At 35.5% G+C, this 23490-nt stretch overlaps 1 protein-coding gene and 2 long non-coding RNA genes across 3 annotated transcripts in view; 1 reads left to right on the forward strand and 2 right to left on the reverse strand.

Annotated features, from left to right (window-relative positions):
• LOC134813018 (homogentisate 1,2-dioxygenase-like) overlaps positions 1-19607 on the reverse strand; it is a 49832-nt gene extending 30225 nt beyond the window's left edge. The window contains exons 1-6 of the mRNA XM_063820683.1: positions 19256-19607; positions 18967-19020; positions 7161-7327; positions 6800-6905; positions 5597-5650; positions 4093-4184 (exon numbers count right to left, since the gene is read on the reverse strand). Coding sequence (XP_063676753.1) covers positions 4093-4184; positions 5597-5650; positions 6800-6905; positions 7161-7327; positions 18967-19020; positions 19256-19267 — 485 coding nt within the window. The 5' untranslated portion in view covers positions 19268-19607. The remainder of the gene's footprint in view (positions 1-4092; positions 4185-5596; positions 5651-6799; positions 6906-7160; positions 7328-18966; positions 19021-19255) is intronic.
• On the forward strand, positions 17121-19055 carry LOC134813029 (uncharacterized). The gene is made up of 3 exons (XR_010159989.1): positions 17121-17219; positions 17473-17585; positions 17981-19055. It is a non-coding gene; the product is annotated as an uncharacterized LOC134813029 (long non-coding RNA).
• Positions 19608-21130: 1523 nt separating the features above from the next.
• LOC134813559 (uncharacterized) lies at positions 21131-23490 on the reverse strand. The gene is made up of 3 exons (XR_010160034.1): positions 23305-23490; positions 21419-21596; positions 21131-21316 (listed from the first exon to the last, which is right to left on the reverse strand). It is a non-coding gene; the product is annotated as an uncharacterized LOC134813559 (long non-coding RNA).

A 23490-nucleotide genomic window follows, 5' to 3' on the forward strand; every position in this document is an offset into this window, starting at 1 on the left:
AATATTCTAGACGCCAATAAGTACAAGTCCCATGGTCGATAAACATATTAATATTCAATGCACTACGTATCACTTATCTGTATAAAGCAAATTGGGCGCGGCATACAGCATTCACTGTGTCATAAATGTGATGAGCACGTGAGATCTTAATTGTACGTATTGTATCTTCGATATCTGAAATAATAACTCATCGAGAGCTATATATAGCTTGGACATTATAAACATAAATTATAAGTTCGACATGTCTAGTTTGCTTTGGTGAGATTTATAACTAACGTTTGATCAAATTCTGCTTTCCGGCCAAATTTGGCTCCAAAGAAAGTGTGATAAAACATTAATCACATGCCTTCTCATGCGATATCAACATTTTCAAAACTCGGCAAGCCTCGTGATTGAAAATGTCGATATAACCCTCGGCAAGCCTCGGGAAATATCGAAACTTTCGCTAACTCGGCAAGCCTCGTGGGCGAAAGTTTTGATATCGCATGAGAAGGCATGTGATAAATGTATATTATCACACTTTCGAGCCAAATTTGGCAGGAAAGCAGAATTGATATTACATGCCCCGTTGGGGAGCACTGGCTCTCACCCGGGGGCATGAAATATCAATCAGTTGCTCAGAGAGAGCCCGATATTCCCATAGGAACAAGGAGCCCACTCTCAACAACTGTTCTACTACTGTGAGGTACTGATTTAAATAAAGATTTAAATCAACAACCTGAAGTAGTCTATGACCGTAAATGCAATGATCAGATGAAATTTCCAGGATCGGGAAAAATTTATATCTATACCTGGTTTTAAAAATATTTCCTTGCGTTTGAGATGTGTCAAGCGAAATAAAATTTTTTGTTGTAAAACTTTTTTAAGCTGTTCCTTTTTTACTGCACTTCATAGTTCAAAGTCTAATTAGGCTTCGGATGATGAAACTAAGTAAAAACTTCCTGGCTTGTACGAGCTTTAAATGACTTAAGGTTACTGAAAACGAGATCAAAGTTTACAAGCAGACTTGAAAGTTGCACAAAGTTTTGGTACTTGTCAGCGATACAATCAATCAGGCTTATTAATTTCCTTAATCGCTTACTTGAAATTAAAAAGGAAGTGTTAGAACAAACTACAGTCACCCTCACAAAAAACAGTAAACACTAAACGATGTTTGATTAATTCGAACGAAGAAAACACACAAAACAAAGCCAGATTTCAGCCATTTCAGACCTCAATTTTAACCCCCTCTGATCCCTTCTTTGAGCCATATTCCATATAGAAATTGTGCAGAAATTAAACTAGGCTTTTCCAAACCGGTTTCGCCTAGATTAGCTTGCGAAATTCGTGGCTGATCTATAAACAGACTGATAAAGAGATTTATAGATTCTGTACAATAAAGAGCGAAAATTCTATCCCAGGACCAGTTTGAATTTTAGTTAGTGCAAATAAGTGCAATAAAAACATCCTATAAAATATATTATCTATATAAATATATCAAGCGACGAATGACGTAACTTAATCAGCTAATCTGGTTAGTGGTTATAAATCAGTCTGGGCACTGTGGCAAACAGGTCCGATGATTAATGTGCTGCCATTCTTTAGACCAATTCAATATTGGTAACAGTACGGGTGAACTACCTGGCCATGACCAGGGTGGTTATAGGCTGGTGGAGTACTGCGTTCTAAAATGTTGAAGAGATACATTTAATTATTACAACTGTTCTGATAATTTCCAGTTCAGATGATTTCTAGCGAAGCAGATTATGGCAAATAATGGCAAGTAAAGATGAATACTGACTAAGAACTAAGTAGCTACTATACTCGATAAAATTCTAAGTCAACGATTACAAGTTGCATTGATTAAATCATTCTGAAATAACAGACAATCAAGAATCAAGACGGACGATGATATTGTTCATGTAAATTAGGGTGTGTAGTGTATAATGTGGACTGATAAATAGCCCACTGCAGCTCTATTCAAATACAAGAACTAGGAAATTCTTTCACCTTATCGCAGATACAGATTATACGATAAGGACTGTGATGTATAATCAACGCTTAAACGGATGTTCTATACATCATACATCTACAGTTTTAATGACTCCAAAAATATCTAATAGAAATAAAGTATTAGAATCACCAAACATCGATTGATTTGCAGGATGTAATAATTACGTATCAAACGCGCTCGTGGCGGAATATTCTAGACGCCAATAAGTACAAGTCCCATGGTCGATAAACATATTAATATTCAATGCACTACGTATCACTTATCTGTATAAAGCAAATTGGGCGCGGCATACAGCATTCACTGTGTCATAAATGTGATGAGCACGTAAGATCTTAATTGTACGTATTGTATCTTCGATATCTGAAATACTAACTCATGATCGAGAGCTATATATAGCTTGGACATTATAAACATAAATAAGTTCGACATGTCTAGTTTGCTTTGGCGAGATTTATAACTAACGTTTGATCAAATTCTGCTTTCCCGGCCAAATTTGGCTCCAAATAATGGCAAATAATGGCAAGTAAAGATGAATACTGACTAAGAACTAAGTAGCTACTATACTCGATAAAATTTTAAGTCAACGATTACAAGTTGCATTAATTAAATCATTCTGAAATAACAGACAGTCAAGAATCAAAACGGACGATAACATTTTTGATGTGAATTAGGGCGTGTGGTGTATAATGTGGACTGATAGATTATAGACACTAATTATAGCTCCACAACTCTATTTAAATACAAGAACTAGGAAATACTTTCACCTTATCGCAGATACAGATTATACGATAAGGACTGTGATGTATAATCAACGCTTAAACGGATGTTCTATACATCATACATCTACAGTTTTAATGACTCCAAAAATATCTAATAGAAATAAAGTATTAGAATCACCAAACATCGATTGATTTGCAGGATGTAATAATTACGTATCAAACGCGCTCGTGGCGGAATATTCTAGACGCCAATAAGTACAAGTCCCATGGTCGATAAACATATTAATATTCAATGCACTACGTATCACTTATCTGTATAAAGCAAATTGGGCGCGGCATACAGCATTCACTGTGTCATAAATGTGATGAGCACGTGAGATCTTAATTGTACGTATTGTATCTTCGATATCTGAAATAATAACTCATCGAGAGCTATATATAGCTTGGACATTATAAACATAAATTATAAGTTCGACATGTCTAGTTTGCTTTGGTGAGATTTATAACTAACGTTTGATCAAATTCTGCTTTCCGGCCAAATTTGGCTCCAAAGAAAGTGTGATAAAACATTAATCACATGCCTTCTCATGCGATATCAACATTTTCAAAACTCGGCAAGCCTCGTGATTGAAAATGTCGATATAACCCTCGGCAAGCCTCGGGAAATATCGAAACTTTCGCTAACTCGGCAAGCCTCGTGGGCGAAAGTTTTGATATCGCATGAGAAGGCATGTGATAAATGTATAATATAACAGTACATACTTGTTAGCCATACTGGAGTTGCAGATGTAGATATGTAATAATATTGCAGTACATACTTGTTAGCCATACTGGAGTTGCAGATGTAGATATGTAATAATATATCAGTACATACTTGTTAGCCATACTGGAGTTGCAGATGTAGATATGTAATAATATATCAGTACATACTTGTTAGCCATACTGGAGTTGCAGATGTAGATATGTAATAATATAACAGTACATACTTGTTAGCCATACTGGAGTTGCAGATGTAGATATGTAATATTATATCAGTACATACTTGTTAGCCATACTGGAGTTGCAGATGTAGATATGTAATAATATATCAGTACATACTTGTTAGCCATACTGGAGTTGCAGATGTAGATATGTAATAATATAACAGTACATACTTGTTAGCCATACTGGAGTTGCAGATGTAGATATGTAATAATATAACAGTACATACTTGTTAGCCATACTGGAGTTGCAGATGTAGATATGTAATAATATATCAGTACAACGTATCTAGTATAACATAGCACTAGGTATAGTACATAATATATTGCAGTAGAATGTATCTAGTATAACATAGCACTAGGTATAGTACATAATAATATATCAGTACAATGTACATACTTGTTAGCCATACTGGAGTTGCAGGTGTAGATATGTATAGCAGCCCCGTATCGAGTACACGGGTCCCCAGCCCCTCCCAACGTGTGTATACCCTGGGGTTATAACTGTTAAATGTTTGGATACCTAAAGTATAAACAATTCACGGGTGAGTGTTACTTTAGAGTCAACCTACTTTAAATATAATAGAGGTTCAGCTCTCGACTGAGTTAACCTACTTTAAATATAATAGAGGTTCAGCTCTCGACTGAGTCAACCTATTTTAAATATAATAGAGGTTCAGCTCTCGACTGAGTCAACCTACTTTAAATATAATAGAGGTTCAGCTCTCGACTGAGTTAACCTACTTTAAATATAATAGAGGTTCAGCTCTCGACTGAGTCAACCTACTTTAAATATAATAGAGGTTCAGCTCTCGACTGAGTCAACCTACTTTAAATATAATAGAGGTTCAGCTCTCGACTGAGTTAACCTACTTTAAATATAATAGAGGTTCAGCTCTCGACTGAGTCAACCTACTTTAAATATAATAGAGGTTCAGCTCTCGACTGAGTCAACCTACTTTAAATATAATAGAGGTTGAGCTCTCGACTGAGTTAACCTACTTTAAATATAATAGAGGTTCAGCTCTCGACTGAGTCAACCTACTTTAAATATAATAGAGGTTCAGCTCTCGAGTCTCGACTGAGTCAACCTACTTTAAATATAATAGAGGTTCAGCTCTCGACTGAGTCAACCTACTTTAAATATAATAGAGGTTCAGCTCTCGACTGAGTCAACCTACTTTAAATATAATAGAGGTTCAGCTCTCGACTGAGTCAACCTACTTTAAATATAATAGAGGTTCAGCTCTCGACTGAGTCAACCTACTTTATATAGAGGTTCAGCTCTCACCTGATGTATTGACATTTGACATTGTAGTATAAGGGAAACAGAACATAAAATAGACATTTTATAGGATATAGAGATATAAGAGCCGTTTACATATTCTGTAGAAGAAACTTCTTATTATACCACAGTTGAGAAAAGCAGGCCTAGTATAGCTTTCTAGTATAACTGTCTTGTAATGTCAAGCAGCCAGCTTTTCACAGTGTGCTTTATATTATTATAATATTATAATATTATAATATTATAATATTATAATATTATAATATTATAATATTATAATATTATAATATTATAATATTATAATATTATAATATTATAATATTATAATATTATAATATTATAATATTATAATATTATAATATTATAATATTATAATATTATAATATTATAATATTATAATATATATTATTATTTGCACTGTTTTAAACCCCACATTCCCAGTGCTTGCTTCTCTTGTTATATTTATACCTTTAGTGCAACTTTTATTGCATTCCTTTTACTTTTCACCCAACAAGCTTAGTAAAAGGATAATAGCTCTATATAATATAGTTTATTGTTCGACTCCATGAAATTCTCTATGATTATTGACAGTACACTATATAGATAAAACATCGCCTACCTTCACGAAATCAACTCGGTCAGCAGCAGGCAAATCGAACGGTTTCCATCGCAGCTGAAATTGAAAAAGTATTTCCAAACTTCATCAAACAATTATTTCAAGTATTCAGTATTAGAATTGACGCTATGACTGGGAATTTGGTCACATAAAGTAACATGCCCTACCGTGCCCGAATAAACGCACTGTTTAGTCTGTACTGCTGAATTGTCTACATAATATTCCATAATGCTAAACTTTTACGTCTGGACTTTATTTTGACATCAAATTTTCTAGAGCCATAATGTCTACTTGTCTATTTTTTATTCTGATTCGAAGAAACTTAATTATTTACTATTTGCAAGACCACAAATCTTGATGCTTAATCCTGAGTTTTGACATATGCTTGCACGCATGTGGCAAAGCATAGCTGGCAAAGTATCAGGACCGTAATTTTAACATAAGGTACCGAAGATTATCCGGGTCAATAAGAAAGCATCATCTTTAACACCTGTGTAAACAACACTAAACAACACTAAACAACACTAAACAACACTAAACAACACTAAACAACACCAAACAACACTAAACAACACTAAACAACACCAAACAACACTAAACAAAACTAAACAACACTAAACAAAACTTAACAAAACTAAACAACACTAAACAACACTAAACAACACTAAACAACACTAAACAACACTAAACAACACTAAACAACACTAAACAACACCAAACAACACTAAACAACACTAAACAACACCAAACAACACTAAACAACACTAAACAACACCAAACAACACTAAACAAAACTAAACAACACTAAACAAAACTTAACAAAACTAAACAACACTAAACAACACTAAACAACACTAAACAACACTAAACAACACTAAACAACACCAAACAACACTAAACAAAACTAAACAACACTAAACAAAACTTAACAAAACTAAACAACACTAAACAACACTAAACAACACTAAACAACACCAAACAACACTAAACAAAACTAAACAACACTAAACAAAACTTAACAAAACTAAACAACACTAAACAACACTAAACAACACTAAACAACACTAAGCAACACTAAACAACACTAAACAACACTACAACACTAAACAACACTACAACACTAAACAACACCAAACAACACTAAACAACACTAAACAACACTAAACAACACTAAGCAACACTAAACAACACTAAACAACACTACACCTGTTTGGGAGTGACAGGTACGTCCTTAAAGTCGCTGGTGAAGTGTCCCGCCTCCTCCTCTTGGTACGGGTAGTGCTTTACTGAAGGTCTTATTCTATACAACCACCTGTCATGTTGTAAGATTGCAATAAATTACAGGCAAAAGTTGTGACAATATCTTATTGATTCGCTCGACTAATTACCCTAATAATGCCATTGTTTTATGATAAAATTATAATAAAGTAACCGTTTTATGGCCATACATGCAGAACAACATCTTCCGAACGACAAACGGATATAATAAAATGAAGTAGCTTATTCTTACGAACAAACCTCAAACAAAATAAAAATAGCAACATAATGACAAGCCTGGTAGACTCACGTGCGTTGGTTGGTCTCACGAGGTGCAGTGAATGCAGTTCCGGACAGCTGCTCAGCGTACAGCCCGTACGGACAGCGCTGAGGGTTGTTCTGTCCCTCCGGCAGTGCTCCTGGTAAACACTCTGACGCAAACTCGTTCCCAAACCCGCTCATGTACTCGTACCCTCCCTGGCAAGGTACTGTTAGCTATGTTTACTGTGTACTCGTACCCTCCCTGGCAAGGTACTGTTAGCTATGTTTACTGTGTACTCGTACCCTCCCTGGCAAGGTACTGTTAGCTATGTTTACTGTGTACTCGTACCCTCCCTGGCAAGGTACTGTTAGCTATGTTTACTGTGTACTCGTACCCTCCCTGGCAAGGTACTGTTAGCTATGTTTACTGTGTACTCGTACCCTCACTGGCAAAGTACTGTTAGCTATGTTTAGTGTGTACTCTTACCCTCCCTGGCAAGGTACTGTTAGCTATGTTTACTGTGTACTCGTACCCTCCCTGGCAAGGTACTGTTAGCTATGTTTACTGTGTACTCGTACCCTCCCTGGCAAGGTACTGTTAGCTATGTTTACTGTGTACTCGACACTCGTACCCTCCCTGGCAATGTACTGTTAGCTATAATAATAATAATAATAATAGGATTATGGCCACATAGCCATCTCGACAAAACTTGAAACCCAACTGCACTCTACGCTATTGCAGTTCGCACAATATTTTCAAAAAGAAAAATGTTCCTATCCGGAACATGTAATGATTAATTATTTTAAGGACGTTAACATGTAGTTCTGAATTTATTAATCAAGATACATTGATTCCTCGGTATTTAGCAATCAATGGGTTATTAGACATGAAATATGCATATGAATCATGCTCACATGTATTTATTTTTGACATCAAGGTTTCGCTGAGATCCCAGAAGTGACCCTTTGACGATGCTCCACTCGCTATCAGTTCAGTTTTATAACATTGAAGTCGAGCTTTGAATGCGTCTACTGAACTGGCTTCTTTAACCGAACTTGGTACTTTGTTCCAGTAATTGGCAACCCGGTTACTGAGGACCTGATTTCCTCTTTTATCTTTTAGGATCTTGGTACCACTACGTGATATCCTGAAAAGATCTTGTCCATAGTCCACTTTACCCGTCGTTATTTTAAAGGTTTCAATAAGATCACCCCTCATACGGCGCTCCAGTAGTGTTGTTAACTGGAGGATTCTCAGTCTCTCGTCGTATGGTAGGATACCAATCCCGTCGATTATTCGTGTAAATTCTCTTTGAACATCTTCTATCTTCTTAATAGTCCTCCAGTTTCCGTGCTCTGCTGGTAGATTCCACACTTGCACAGCGTATTCGATGTGAGGTCGAACTAGAGTTCTGTAGACATTTAGCATAACAAATTTGTTACGGCAGATCAAGCTTCGTTTGATCCAGCCTATAACAGACTTTGCTTTTTTCACGGACTTATCTATATGGTCACTCCAGTCCAGGTTTCTGGTAGTTAGAACTCCAAGATCCTTTTCTGACTTCACTTGGGGGAGGCATTCCCCATTCATGAAGTACTCATGCATTGGATTGTTACGCCCAATATGTAGAACCTTACACTTGCCATCCTTCACATTGAATCTTAGGAGCCATTCCTTCTCCCACGCATTGAGTTTCAGTATATCATCTTGTGCAACACTGTGCTTAGCTGTGCTCGTTACTAGCTTAAGATCGTCAGCAAAGAGTGATACGAAGCTCTCAATTCCATCAGGGAGATCATTTATGAAGAGCAGGAAGAGCAGGGGGCCCAGCACGGTTCCTTGAGGGACCCCGGATGTTACAGCAAAGACTCTAGAAAATGATGATCCAACCCTGACGCGAAATGTTCTTCCTGTTAGAAAGTCTAGTGTGTACTAAGTCTAGTCTAAGTTTAGTGTGTACTCTTACCCTCCCTGGCAAGGTACTGTTAGCTATGTTTACTGTGTACTCGTACCCTCCCTGGCAAGGTACTGTTAGCTATGTTTAGTGTGTACTCGTACCCTCCCTGGCAAGGTACTGTTAGCTATGTTTACTGTGTACTCGACACTCGTACCCTCCCTGGCAATGTACTGTTAGCTATGTTTAGTGTGTACTCGTACCCTCCCTGGCAAGGTACTGTTAGCTATGTTTATTGTGTGACACATGTTTACTGTTGACTGTTTAAAAGTTACAGTGTTATATTATTATATACATAATATATATATTATATAAACGTGATGAAGCGAAGGTGTTTTACTTCATCACTTTAAATATTTTCGACGTATTTTGTTGTTTGAGCCTTGCATCAGTAATATTTTGCATAAATTTAGGGATTATTGAATATTTGGGTGTTATTGTTCAGCAGGGCTATATTAGATAATGTTATATTGTATTAGATAGGGTACCCTGCTAGATAATGTTATATTGTATTAGATAGGGTACCCTGCTAGATAATGTTATATTGTATTAGATAGGGTACCCTGCTAGATAATGTTATATTGTATTAGATAGGGTACCCTGCTAGATAATGTTATATTGTATTAGATAGGGTACCCTGCTAGATAATGTTATATTGTATTAGATAGGGTACCCTGCTAGATAATGTTATATTGTATTAGATAGGGTACCCTGCTAGATAATGTTATATTGTATTAGATAGGGTACCCTGCTAGATAATGTTATATTGTATTAGATAGGGTACCCTGCTAGATAATGTTATATTGTATTAGATAGGGTACCCCGCTAGATAATGTTATATTGTATTAGATAGGGTACCCTGCTAGATAATGTTATATTGTATTAGATAGGGTACCCTGCTAGATAATGTTATATTGTATTAGATAGGGTACCCTGCTAGATAATGTTATATTGTATTAGATAGGGTACCCTGCTAGATAATGTTATATTGTATTAGATAGGGTACCCTGCTAGATAATGTTATATTGTATTAGATAGGGTACCCTGCTAGATAATGTTATATTGTATTAGATAGGGTACCCTGCTAGATAATGTTATATTGTATTAGATAGGGTACCCTGCTAGATAATGTTATATTGTATTAGATAGGGTACCCTGCTAGATAATGTTATATTGTATTAGATAGGGTACCCTGCTAGATAATGTTATATTGTATTAGATAGGGTACCCTGCTAGATAATGTTATATTGTATTAGATAGGGTACCCTGCTAGATAATGTTATATTGTATTAGATAGGGTACCCTGCTAGATAATGTTATATTGTATTAGATAGGGTACCCTGCTAGATAATGTTATATTGTATTAGATAGGGTACCCTGCTAGATAATGTTATATTGTATTAGATAGGGTACCCTGCTAGATAATGTTATATTGTATTAGATAGGGTACCCTGCTAGATAATGTTATATTGTATTAGATAGGGTACCCTGCTAGATAATGTTATATTGTATTAGATAGGGTACCCTGCTAGATAATGTTATATTGTATTAGATAGGGTACCCTGCTAGATAATGTTATATTGTATTAGATAGGGTACCCTGCTAGATAATGTTATATTGTATTAGATAGGGTACCCTGCTAGATAATGTTATATTGTATTAGATAGGGTACCCTGCTAGATAATGTTATATTGTATTAGATAGGGTACCCTGCTAGATAATGTTATATTGTATTAGATAGGGTACCCTGCTAGATAATGTTATATTGTATTAGATAGGGTACCCTGCTAGATAATGTTATATTGTATTAGATAGGGTACCCTGCTAGATAATGTTATATTGTATTAGATAGGGTACCCTGCTAGATAATGTTATATTGTATTAGATAGGGTACCCTGCTAGATAATGTTATATTGTATTAGATAGGGTACCCTGCTAGATAATGTTATATTGTATTAGATAGGGTACCCTGCTAGATAATGTTATATTGTATTAGATAGGGTACCCTGCTAGATAATGTTATATTGTATTAGATAGGGTACCCTGCTAGATAATGTTATATTGTATTAGATAGGGTACCCTGCTAGATAATGTTATATTGTATTAGATAGGGTACCCTGCTAGATAATGTTATATTGTATTAGATAGGGTACCCTGCTAGATAATGTTATATTGTATTAGATAGGGTACCCTGCTAGATAATGTTATATTGTATTAGATAGGGTACCCTGCTAGATAATGTTATATTGTATTAGATAGGGTACCCTGCTAGATAATGTTATATTGTATTAGATAGGGTACCCTGCTAGATAATGTTATATTGTATTAGATAGGGTACCCTGCTAGATAATGTTATATTGTATTAGATAGGGTACCCTGCTAGATAATGTTATATTGTATTAGATAGGGTACCCTGCTAGATAATGTTATATTGTATTAGATAGGGTACCCTGCTAGATAATGTTATATTGTATTAGATAGGGTACCCTGCTAGATAATGTTATATTGTATTAGATAGGGTACCCTGCTAGATAATGTTATATTGTATTAGATAGGGTACCCTGCTAGATAATGTTATATTGTATTAGATAGGGTACCCTGCTAGATAATGTTATATTGTATTAGATAGGGTACCCTGCTAGATAATGTTATATTGTATTAGATAGGGTACCCTGCTAGATAATGTTATATTGTATTAGATAGGGTACCCTGCTAGATAATGTTATATTGTATTAGATAGGGTACCCTGCTAGATAATGTTATATTGTATTAGATAGGGTACCCTGCTAGATAATGTTATATTGTATTAGATAGGGTACCCTGCTAGATAATGTTATATTGTATTAGATAGGGTACCCTGCTAGATAATGTTATATTGTATTAGATAGGGTACCCTGCTAGATAATGTTATATTGTATTAGATAGGGTACCCTGCTAGATAATGTTATATTGTATTAGATAGGGTACCCTGCTAGATAATGTTATATTGTATTAGATAGGGTACCCTGCTAGATAATGTTATATTGTATTAGATAGGGTACCCTGCTAGATAATGTTATATTGTATTAGATAGGGTACCCTGCTAGATAATGTTATATTGTATTAGATAGGGTACCCTGCTAGATAATGTTATATTGTATTAGATAGGGTACCCTGCTAGATAATGTTATATTGTATTAGATAGGGTACCCTGCTAGATAATGTTATATTGTATTAGATAGGGTACCCTGCTAGATAATGTTATATTGTATTAGATAGGGTACCCTGCTAGATAATGTTATATTGTATTAGATAGGGTACCCTGCTAGATAATGTTATATTGTATTAGATAGGGTACCCTGCTAGATAATGTTATATTGTATTAGATAGGGTACCCTGCTAGATAATGTTATATTGTATTAGATAGGGTACCCTGCTAGATAATGTTATATTGTATTAGATAGGGTACCCTGCTAGATAATGTTATATTGTATTAGATAGGGTACCCTGCTAGATAATGTTATATTGTATTAGATAGGGTACCCTGCTAGATAATGTTATATTGTATTAGATAGGGTACCCTGCTAGATAATGTTATATTGTATTAGATAGGGTACCCTGCTAGATAATGTTATATTGTATTAGATAGGGTACCCTGCTAGATAATGTTATATTGTATTAGATAGGGTACCCTGCTAGATAATGTTATATTGTATTAGATAGGGTACCCTGCTAGATAATGTTATATTGTATTAGATAGGGTACCCTGCTAGATAATGTTATATTGTATTAGATAGGGTACCCTGCTAGATAATGTTATATTGTATTAGATAGGGTACCCTGCTAGATAATGTTATATTGTATTAGATAGGGTACCCTGCTAGATAATGTTATATTGTATTAGATAGGGTACCCTGCTAGATAATGTTATATTGTATTAGATAGGGTACCCTGCTAGATAATGTTATATTGTATTAGATAGGGTACCCTGCTAGATAATGTTATATTGTATTAGATAGGGTACCCTGCTAGATAATGTTATATTGTATTAGATAGGGTACCCTGCTAGATAATGTTATATTGTATTAGATAGGGTACCCTGCTAGATAATGTTATATTGTATTAGATAGGGTACCCTGCTAGATAATGTTATATTGTATTAGATAGGGTACCCTGCTAGATAATGTTATATTGTATTAGATAGGGTACCCTGCTAGATAATGTTATATTGTATTAGATAGGGTACCCTGCTAGATAATGTTATATTGTATTAGATAGGGTACCCTGCTAGATAATGTTATATTGTATTAGATAGGGTACCCTGCTAGATAATGTTATATTGTATTAGATAGGGTACCCTGCTAGATAATGTTATATTGTATTAGATAGGGTACCCTGCTAGATAATGTTATATTGTATTAGATAGGGTACCCTGCTAGATAATGTTATATTGTATTAGATAGGGTACCCTGCTAGATAATGTTATATTGTATTAGATAGGGTACCCTGCTAGATAATGTTATATTGTATTAGATAGGGTACCCTGCTAGATAATGTTATATTGTATTAGATAGGGTACCCTGCTAGATAATGTTATATTGTATTAGATAGGGTACCCTGCTAGATAATGTTATATTGTATTAGATAGGGTACCCTGCTAGATAATGTTATATTGTATTAGATAGGGTACCCTGCTAGATAATGTTATATTGTATTAGATAGGGTACCCTGCTAGATAATGTTATATTGTATTAGATAGGGTACCCTGCTAGATAATGTTATATTGTATTAGATAGGGTACCCTGCTAGATAATGTTATATTGTATTAGATAGGGTACCCTGCTAGATAATGTTATATTGTATTAGATAGGGTACCCTGCTAGATAATGTTATATTGTATTAGATAGGGTACCCTGCTAGATAATGTTATATTGTATTAGATAGGGTACCCTGCTAGATAATGTTATATTGTATTAGATAGGGTACCCTGCTAGATAATGTTATATTGTATTAGATAGGGTACCCTGCTAGATAATGTTATATTGTATTAGATAGGGTACCCTGCTAGATAATGTTATATTGTATTAGATAGGGTACCCTGCTAGATAATGTTATATTGTATTAGATAGGGTACCCTGCTAGATAATGTTATATTGTATTAGATAGGGTACCCTGCTAGATAATGTTATATTGTATTAGATAGGGTACCCTGCTAGATAATGTTATATTGTATTAGATAGGGTACCCTGCTAGATAATGTTATATTGTATTAGATAGGGTACCCTGCTAGATAATGTTATATTGTATTAGATAGGGTACCCTGCTAGATAATGTTATATTGTATTAGATAGGGTACCCTGCTAGATAATGTTATATTGTATTAGATAGGGTACCCTGCTAGATAATGTTATATTGTATTAGATAGGGTACCCTGCTAGATAATGTTATATTGTATTAGATAGGGTACCCTGCTAGATAATGTTATATTGTATTAGATAGGGTACCCTGCTAGATAATGTTATATTGTATTAGATAGGGTACCCTGCTAGATAATGTTATATTGTATTAGATAGGGTACCCTGCTAGATAATGTTATATTGTATTAGATAGGGTACCCTGCTAGATAATGTTATATTGTATTAGATAGGGTACCCTGCTAGATAATGTTATATTGTATTAGATAGGGTACCCTGCTAGATAATGTTATATTGTATTAGATAGGGTACCCTGCTAGATAATGTTATATTGTATTAGATAGGGTACCCTGCTAGATAATGTTATATTGTATTAGATAGGGTACCCTGCTAGATAATGTTATATTGTATTAGATAGGGTACCCTGCTAGATAATGTTATATTGTATTAGATAGGGTACCCTGCTAGATAATGTTATATTGTATTAGATAGGGTACCCTGCTAGATAATGTTATATTGTATTAGATAGGGTACCCTGCTAGATAATGTTATATTGTATTAGATAGGGTACCCTGCTAGATAATGTTATATTGTATTAGATAGGGTACCCTGCTAGATAATGTTATATTGTATTAGATAGGGTACCCTGCTAGATAATGTTATATTGTATTAGATAGGGTACCCTGCTAGATAATGTTATATTGTATTAGATAGGGTACCCTGCTAGATAATGTTATATTGTATTAGATAGGGTACCCTGCTAGATAATGTTATATTGTATTAGATAGGGTACCCTGCTAGATAATGTTATATTGTATTAGATAGGGTACCCTGCTAGATAATGTTATATTGTATTAGATAGGGTACCCTGCTAGATAATGTTATATTGTATTAGATAGGGTACCCTGCTAGATAATGCATGACATCACGTGACATCACGTGACATATATGATCATCATATCCTATCCTTCAACCTTATCATTAGACAATACCTATTACTTATGTGCAATGTGCATCTGTGATCCGTATCTACTCTTCTTTATTATTTGCGCTATTTGGTGCTGTAGCCTGTAATCTGTCTAGGTATTACAAATATTGGATGAAATCACATATTCATTACTCCATTGGCGCTCAATCAAAATCTGATTTACGGTTACATAAGTCTGTATTTGTACCTCCTTTTTTATTTGTGATACTCGGTATAGAGAGGTGGCCCTTGTTTCTATATATATAGAATACTATACTATAACTAATTTAATCGGTGAAATACGTTCTACAACTATTTCTAACTCTCAATCAACAACTTCATTCGGTAAACGATTTCAAGACCCGTCAGGGGATCTACTTTGCGGCTGATAAATTTAACTGCTTCCGATAGAAACTTCAGGGTAAATTGCACAGGAATTGCGAGGGAAATGTCACTAAAGACTAAAAAACTTACTGCTACTGTAACTTACTGACGACTTCGCTATAAGGTGTTAAAATTCCTAATATAACTATTCTCGTGAAACGCACTCTTATTTTGTATCGGAAGTTTGATTAGAAGTTTCCAGAATGTATTCAGTTTTCAGGCAGTTTATTTTGAGATAGGCTGTATTGAGCGTGATCAAGCAAATCTAGTGCGTGATGTTACGAGAGGGCCAGACTTCAGAACTTTCTGGTCAGTTCTGTAGGAATCAGTGGATTACTAAGCCTGTACTTCTATTTTACCGAATGTTAGAGATATTTTATTAGAGATATTTAATTAGATGTATTTAATTAGAGATATTTAATTAGAGATATTTAATTAGAGATATTTAATTAGAGATATTTAATTAGAGATATTTAGTTCAAATGAGACACTTTTTGTCATAGTTTGGTGTGCCTAGTTACTTAGTTACTCCATAAAACGTATACTATTAGCACTCTAGTTAGCACTCTAGTCAGCACTCTAGTTAGCACTCTAGCTAGCACTCTAGTTAGCACTATAGTTAGCACTCTAGTTAGCACTATAGTTAGCACTCTAGCTAGCACTCTAGTTAGCACTGTAGTTAGCACTCGAGTTAAAGAGTTTAGTTTAGCCTTCTTAAACTAGGGAGTTGACTGACAGGTGCTTTAACTTTTACAATGTCCTAGTCTAGTGCAAAGCTATGTTATACAATGTTAACTTAATAACCATATCATTGAAGCTTTAAGGCACTACGCTAGGTAATGTTAATTTGAAGGTAACTTTGAAGCTTCAAACAAGGTTAAAAGCTTTGGACGGTTTATTTGTGATCATTCTCGTTCTTTCTTAATCCGATTTGGGCTTACAAGATTCAATGTTCGTGATTGTTGACGAATTACGTCTTTACTTAAAATGTCTTGTAAGATGATATGAATTATGATATGGATTTCCAACGGAATTCCTACTGAATTCACTTTAAAATGAACTAGAAGTAATTAGAGCAAGGTATTTGGCACAACAGTCCAGTTGAACTGATGTGTCAGTTGATATTGTTTACCGGCAGAATTTATTATTATTGTTATTTTGTTGAGGGAGTTAAGATTGCGAGTATAAAGTATAAACAACATGTTGTTGTGTGTTGTTGTAAATCAGTTTATTTGAGAACTAGAATATTCTCATCTTTTCAGTTTTATAATTTCAAAGTTTTATTTTGACAAATTATTGAGTACAGATGATGGTTAGAGAGTTAGAATGCAATGGAACTTACCCGATACTCAAACTATACTATTTCTTTGGTATCAGTTCAACTATTCTCAGCGTGCTTACGATCATAGGTGGGTAACAATTTAGTAACCAGTAATAAGCCAGTTAGTAACCAGTTGGTAACTCGTTTGTAACTAGTTATTAACAAATTGGTAACTAGTTGGTAACTTGTTGGTAACTTGTTGGTAACTAGTGAATAACTGGTAATTTGCTAATTAACCGACACTAAAGCAGCCCTTCAAGGGTCCTCTCTCTTGGGACCTGGTTAAATGTTGTGACTACACTGCATTTAATACACACCATATAATAGTTAACCGTTCCCAGGCAACGTGACACTAGTGTGGTACTATAGACCCAGTTACACTAAACGCTACAACACTCTTATATTTGGAATAGGAGTAGTTGACATTGTCACTGCAGTGGCCTGTCTTATTCAGGTCAGTTATTTACTCTACTTTCTCGGAATCAAATGATCGCATTTTAGGATTAGAGAACCGTCTAGCCCTGGCTGGCCCGGTCGAGACTACATGTTGTTTGATAGAGAGGCCGCCCCCCCCCCCCCCCCCCCCCGTAAAGAACAAAGTTAAGGAAAATCTGATTATCTTAATGAACCAATATGTTGTGGAAATATTATGCTATGATATCAAATTAACTCAACATTTTGCAGCCCAATGTATAGGTTAATGTGATGTAATGATTATGGAAACTTCTAGAACACTATAAATAATCTGGCCCTCAATCTGGGAATGTTCGTACAACGATGTAATAAATGTAATGACACGTATTAATGACAAACGTTGGATAGATTTCCCTTACAAAGCTACCCCATCAGGTGGTAAACATGTGGACAGTAGGGCGCTGTGAAGGTACCCACCTCCCCTTCGCTTACACCACAGACCAACTGGCTATATTCCACAACTCCCAATATGACGAGCAGATAACGATTTCCACTCTTCTCTACGAGATCTCCATCACCACAACCGTGGGGTTCACTGCACTTCTCATCATCACGTGGCTGGTGGACACAGCTGTCTCCGCAGCCACACACAGCTGTGTTAGCACCGTCTTTATTGTGGGCTATCCTACGCTGTGGACTGTTGTTAAGATGCATGGTCTGCAGGCTGAGCAGAGCGAGGCGGCGAAGGTTTTATGGTTTTTGCTGCCGATATGTATCCCAGTTATGATATCTAGTGGAGTACTGTTCTATGTGAAGTACAGGGTTAGGGTGTTTCCGAGACGAGAACTTTCCAGAGCGTGTATAACGAAGGTGGGGCTTATGGTTAACATTGTGTACTTTCTGTTGATTGTCATGAACTTGATAGCAAAACAAGAGCCCCAGATGCTCCAACAGTTTTATTTAACTTTGTACTACACAACCACAAGAACTCTTCCTCTAGTATGTGCTGGGAAAACTATTATCTTTGTGTGCGAGGAGCGATCGTTTGCAAAGGATTTGCAGGCACGGATTAAAAACAGTTTTTGGAAACCGTGTCTTTGTTCAGAGGGTGTTTATTTGGATCAAGGGTAATTTCCTTTATGATTTTAAATTTTAATCACGATATCTATTTTTGTATTGGATTGTTAAATTATTCATTTGATTTACAGCATTTACAATTTAAAATTTCATTTCATATGAGCAACAAGCGCCTTCAAATTTTTTTGAAACTTTGGTTTCTATCTTTCTGGGTTATTACAATTTAAAACGCTAAGGCAACCTTCAATACGGCTGTTAGTGTTTTACAAAGCTCTGACATTTTTGAACATAATTAAAAATTGATATCAGCTAGAATAATCATATGCTTATATTTTCAGAATTACCTCGCTTTTCTTTGCAGGAAGTCCATCGCTTAAATTCTGCCTTCTTTTTCTATCCTGTAAAGGAGGGTACATTATGAGAGATTGTAATATCTTTGGGTATAATTTTGTATACGTTTTAATTTAATCGGATTAATTAGTAGTTTGATTTTTAAAGCAGAAACCCCGGAAGGGATCATGTTTTACATAATATTATATAACAACGTAAGCTAGATTACGTACAGATCAAAAATAAAACTCCAAAACAATAAATCAATAAAACATAATTAAATAACACATAATAAATACTCACCAGCAGACTCATTGTAACAAGGTTTACAAGGTTTGTAATGAGTTACAATTCAGCTAATAAATATTGTACGTTAGAGAAATAATAACGCAGGATATTACATTATCTGATTATAAACTGTAAAGAGTGAAGAATGGGGGAAAGAATATTAATTGGGTTAAATAAGGATCTCACAATAATAACTTAATAAGGTTATTAATTATATAACAGTACACGTTGTTGCCAAAAATATATTATATATTGTCCCTATCATCAAACATTGTCAGCCAAACCAAGCGACTGAAACTTTGTTTCTTTCTTTAGACTCCACCCACAATTTCACTACAACAATCTTACATTTTTAGGGTCCTTCATTAGTATGAATAGACAAACTATCAGCTGTGACAGCTGGTTCCTTCCTTTTCCTCCCTGCCACACAAGTCACCTCTGTCTTTTCTTTTCTTCCCTGCCACACAAGTCACCTCTGTCCTTCCTTTTCCTCCCTGACACACAAGTCACCTCTGTCCTTCCTTTTCCTCCCTGACACACAAGTCACCTCTGTCCTTCCTTTTCCTCCCTGACACACAAGTCACCTCTGTCCTTCCTTTTCTTCCCTGCCACACAAGTCACCTCTGTCCCTCCAACATGACATCGAACGATTCAAAATTGATATCGTCTGTATGTAAAAAATGTCCCTAATTTTGGTTTATCTTGGAATGTGAACAAAAAACCATTTTCTACGCATGTGTCATTAATATTTCAATTATACATATTTGAACAATCGAATTGATCGGCATTCAGCTTGTTTCGATTCTTTCTAGCAGGTAAATTCAACGGCCTGCCAGTCAATTCTTCACTTGTAGGTTGGAGCATAAAATTACAAATCCTCCATTTTTTCCATTCACACCTTTTTGTTAAAAGGCAATAGTATAGAGCAATAGTGAAAGGTTACGAATGGTCGTTTTTGAAGAAAAAGAGGGATTTTGGAGAACGATGTAGGTGGGTTCAAATGTGTCGTCATTCCTTACTTCCGTCCGTTACCATGACAGGTTGCAGAGATGTGATATATATAGCCTGTGGTCAGTGAATGCGCGGCGCGAGTGTATTTTAATGTATAGTATGCAGTAATATATAGTATTAGGTAATAAGCCCAATTTGTACATGACACTCGCAGTGTTCTGATGTGTATAAAACATGAGTATAGTTTACTTTTTGCTTACAATTCCTTAAATTACAGATACAAGTTCAGTTCTACGGCAATTGAATTGAATCACAAGTATTTCCCGTATTTAAAGCATAATATTATTATTATGAAGTCAGCTGATTAGAGCTTATAGTTATAGTGAATGGAAATCTAGCGTCCGCCAAAACAAAACAACGGGCGCAATTCTTGATTATCAAAATGGGGAATTAAAATACATAAAAACAGAGTTGCTATAAAAACATAGTTGCTATAACTTGACACCGTGTCGAGGAGAGCTTTGTGTGATGTTATCCCCCATAATATGTTATTATGGGGGGTAACCATTAGAAACCCCCACATCTTATGGGGGGGGGTAACCATTGGAAACCCCCTCCCCCATCTTATCACCAAGTTACTACTCTGATCTACCTATAGAGTGTATGGTGAGTACAACAGTAGCTGGAATCCTTTACTTGAGGTGATCTGCACAATTGGAAATAAAGGAAGGCGTATCCTTGAATAGTATATATATATTATATATCCTTGAATGAAATTGAATGAAATTGAATTGAATGTGCTTTTTCTTGAATGAGCTTCCTCAGAGAATCTTTTTATTTTTTCGAGGACAAGGAGTCACTCTTTAAAGCGAACTTTGAAGCTAATTCAAAGTTAAAACAAATCTTACAACTTTACATAGAGCACAAATAAAACAAAAATTGAGCCTGAACGAAAATGTCATAATGCCATTACAGAATTAAGATGACTCGTTGTTGTTTCCCGACTAGTTGAATCCCAAATTTCTTTAGCAGGTATATCCAACAGCTTGCCAGTCTATTCTCCACTTTTTGGGCCCATAAATATCGTGTATATTTCCATATTTGATATCGTAAAAGACGTAAATCCTTGGGGAAATCGGTGTTACCAAAATAAAAAACTCTAAAAAGTTTTTGGTAATTTTTATTATTAATTTACTATCCAGCATTGAATTGATAAAGTAAAATAACCTGAACTTCTCAGCCGTAAGATAGTAGGGGTTAGAGCCCCCACTGGCAAGCCAGTGGTTCCCCTCCCCACTCAACGCTGATGTTACAATCGGTGTAATGTCAGTTCTGAAGTCACATGACGTCATATCAACATCTACACGCAGACCATCGTGATAATACTTCTCCCAGGTAGTAGTTCCTGATATAGTATACATGGTGCAATCTCATTTAGTAGGATGTTACCTAGTAATCCTACATGAGGTTCCTGATATAGTATACATGGTGCAATCTCATTTAGTAGGATGTTACCTAGTAATCCTACATGAGGTTCCTGATATAGTATACATGGCGCAATCTCATTGAGTAGGATGTTACCTAGTAATCCTACATGAGGTTCCTGATATAGTATACATGGTGCAATCTCATTGAGTAGGATGTTACCTAGTAATCCGACATGAGGTTCCTGATATAGTATACATGGTGCAATCTCATTTAGTAGGATGTTACCTAGTAATCCTACATGAGGTTCCTGATATAGTATACATGGTGCAATCTCATTTAGTAGGATGTTACCTAGTAATCCTACATGAGGTTCCTGATATAGTATACATGGCGCAATCTCATTGAGTAGGATGTTACCTAGTAATCCTACATGAGGTTCCTGATATGGTATACATGGCGCAATCTCATTGAGTAGGATGTTACCTAGTAATCCTACATGAGGTTCCTGATATGGTATACATGGTGCAATCTCATTGAGTAGGATGTTACCTAGTAATCCTTCATGAGGTTCCTGATATAGTATACATTGTGCAATCTCATTGAGTAGGATGTTACCTAGTAATCCTACATGAGGTTCCTGATATAGTATACATGGTGCAATCTCATTTAGTAGGATGTTACCTAGTAATCCTACATGAGGTTCCTGATATAGTATACATTGTGCAATCTCATTGAGTAGGATGTTACCTAGTAATCCTACATGAGGTTCCTGATATAGTATACATGGCGCAATCTCATTGAGTAGGATGTTACCTAGTAATCCTACATGAGGTTCCTGATATAGTATACATGGCGCAATCTCATTGAGTAGGATGTTACCTAGTAATCCTACATGAGGTTCCTGATATGGTATACATGGTGCAATCTCATTGAGTAGGATGTTACCTAGTAATCCTTCATGAGGTTCCTGATATAGTATACATTGTGCAATCTCATTGAGTAGGATGTTACCTAGTAATCCTACATGAGGTTCCTGATATAGTATACATGGTGCAATCTCATTTAGTAGGATGTTACCTAGTAATCCTACATGAGGTTCCTGATATAGTATACATTGTGCAATCTCATTGAGTAGGATGTTACCTAGTAATCCTACATGAGGTTCCTGATATGGTATACATGGCGCAATCTCATTGAGTAGGATGTTACCTAGTAATCCTTCATGAGGTTCCTGATATAGTATACATTGTGCAATCTCATTGAGTAGGATGTTACCTAGTAATCCTACATGAGGTTCCTGATATAGTATACATGGCGCAATCTCATTGAGTAGGATGTTACCTAGTAATCCTACATGAGGTTCCTGATATAGTATACATTGTGCAATCTCATTGAATAGGATGTTACCTAGTAATCCTACATGAGGTTCCTGATATAGTATACATGGCGCAATCTCATTGAGTAGGATGTTACCTAGTAATCCTACATGAGGTTCCTGATATAGTATACATGGCGCAATCTCATTGAGTAGCATGTTACCTAGTAATCCTACATGAGGTTCCTGATATAGTATACATGGCGCAATCTCATTGAGTAGCATGTTACCTAGTAATCCTACATGAGGTTTCATTGGGTATAGGTATAATGATGAAAATAATTGAAAAAAGATTAAATAAGCTCGATACCCTTTCCTGTAGTTCCGACACAAAGTCTGAGACAAGGCTCAGCTCCAGCGTTTCCAGGTTCATAAGGTGCCACCATTTTGATATCGGGTTTGGCAACGCCAAAACAAAGGGCTATCAACCAGATATGAGTCAAATTCATAGTGTTGTTCAACGTTGTAAACTGAGAGCAATGGCACCATTCACTCG

Source organism: Bolinopsis microptera, chromosome 3 (assembly GCF_026151205.1).
Source record: "Bolinopsis microptera isolate Bmic1 chromosome 3, MBARI_Bmic_1.0, whole genome shotgun sequence".
NCBI lineage: Eukaryota > Metazoa > Ctenophora > Tentaculata > Lobata > Bolinopsidae > Bolinopsis > Bolinopsis microptera.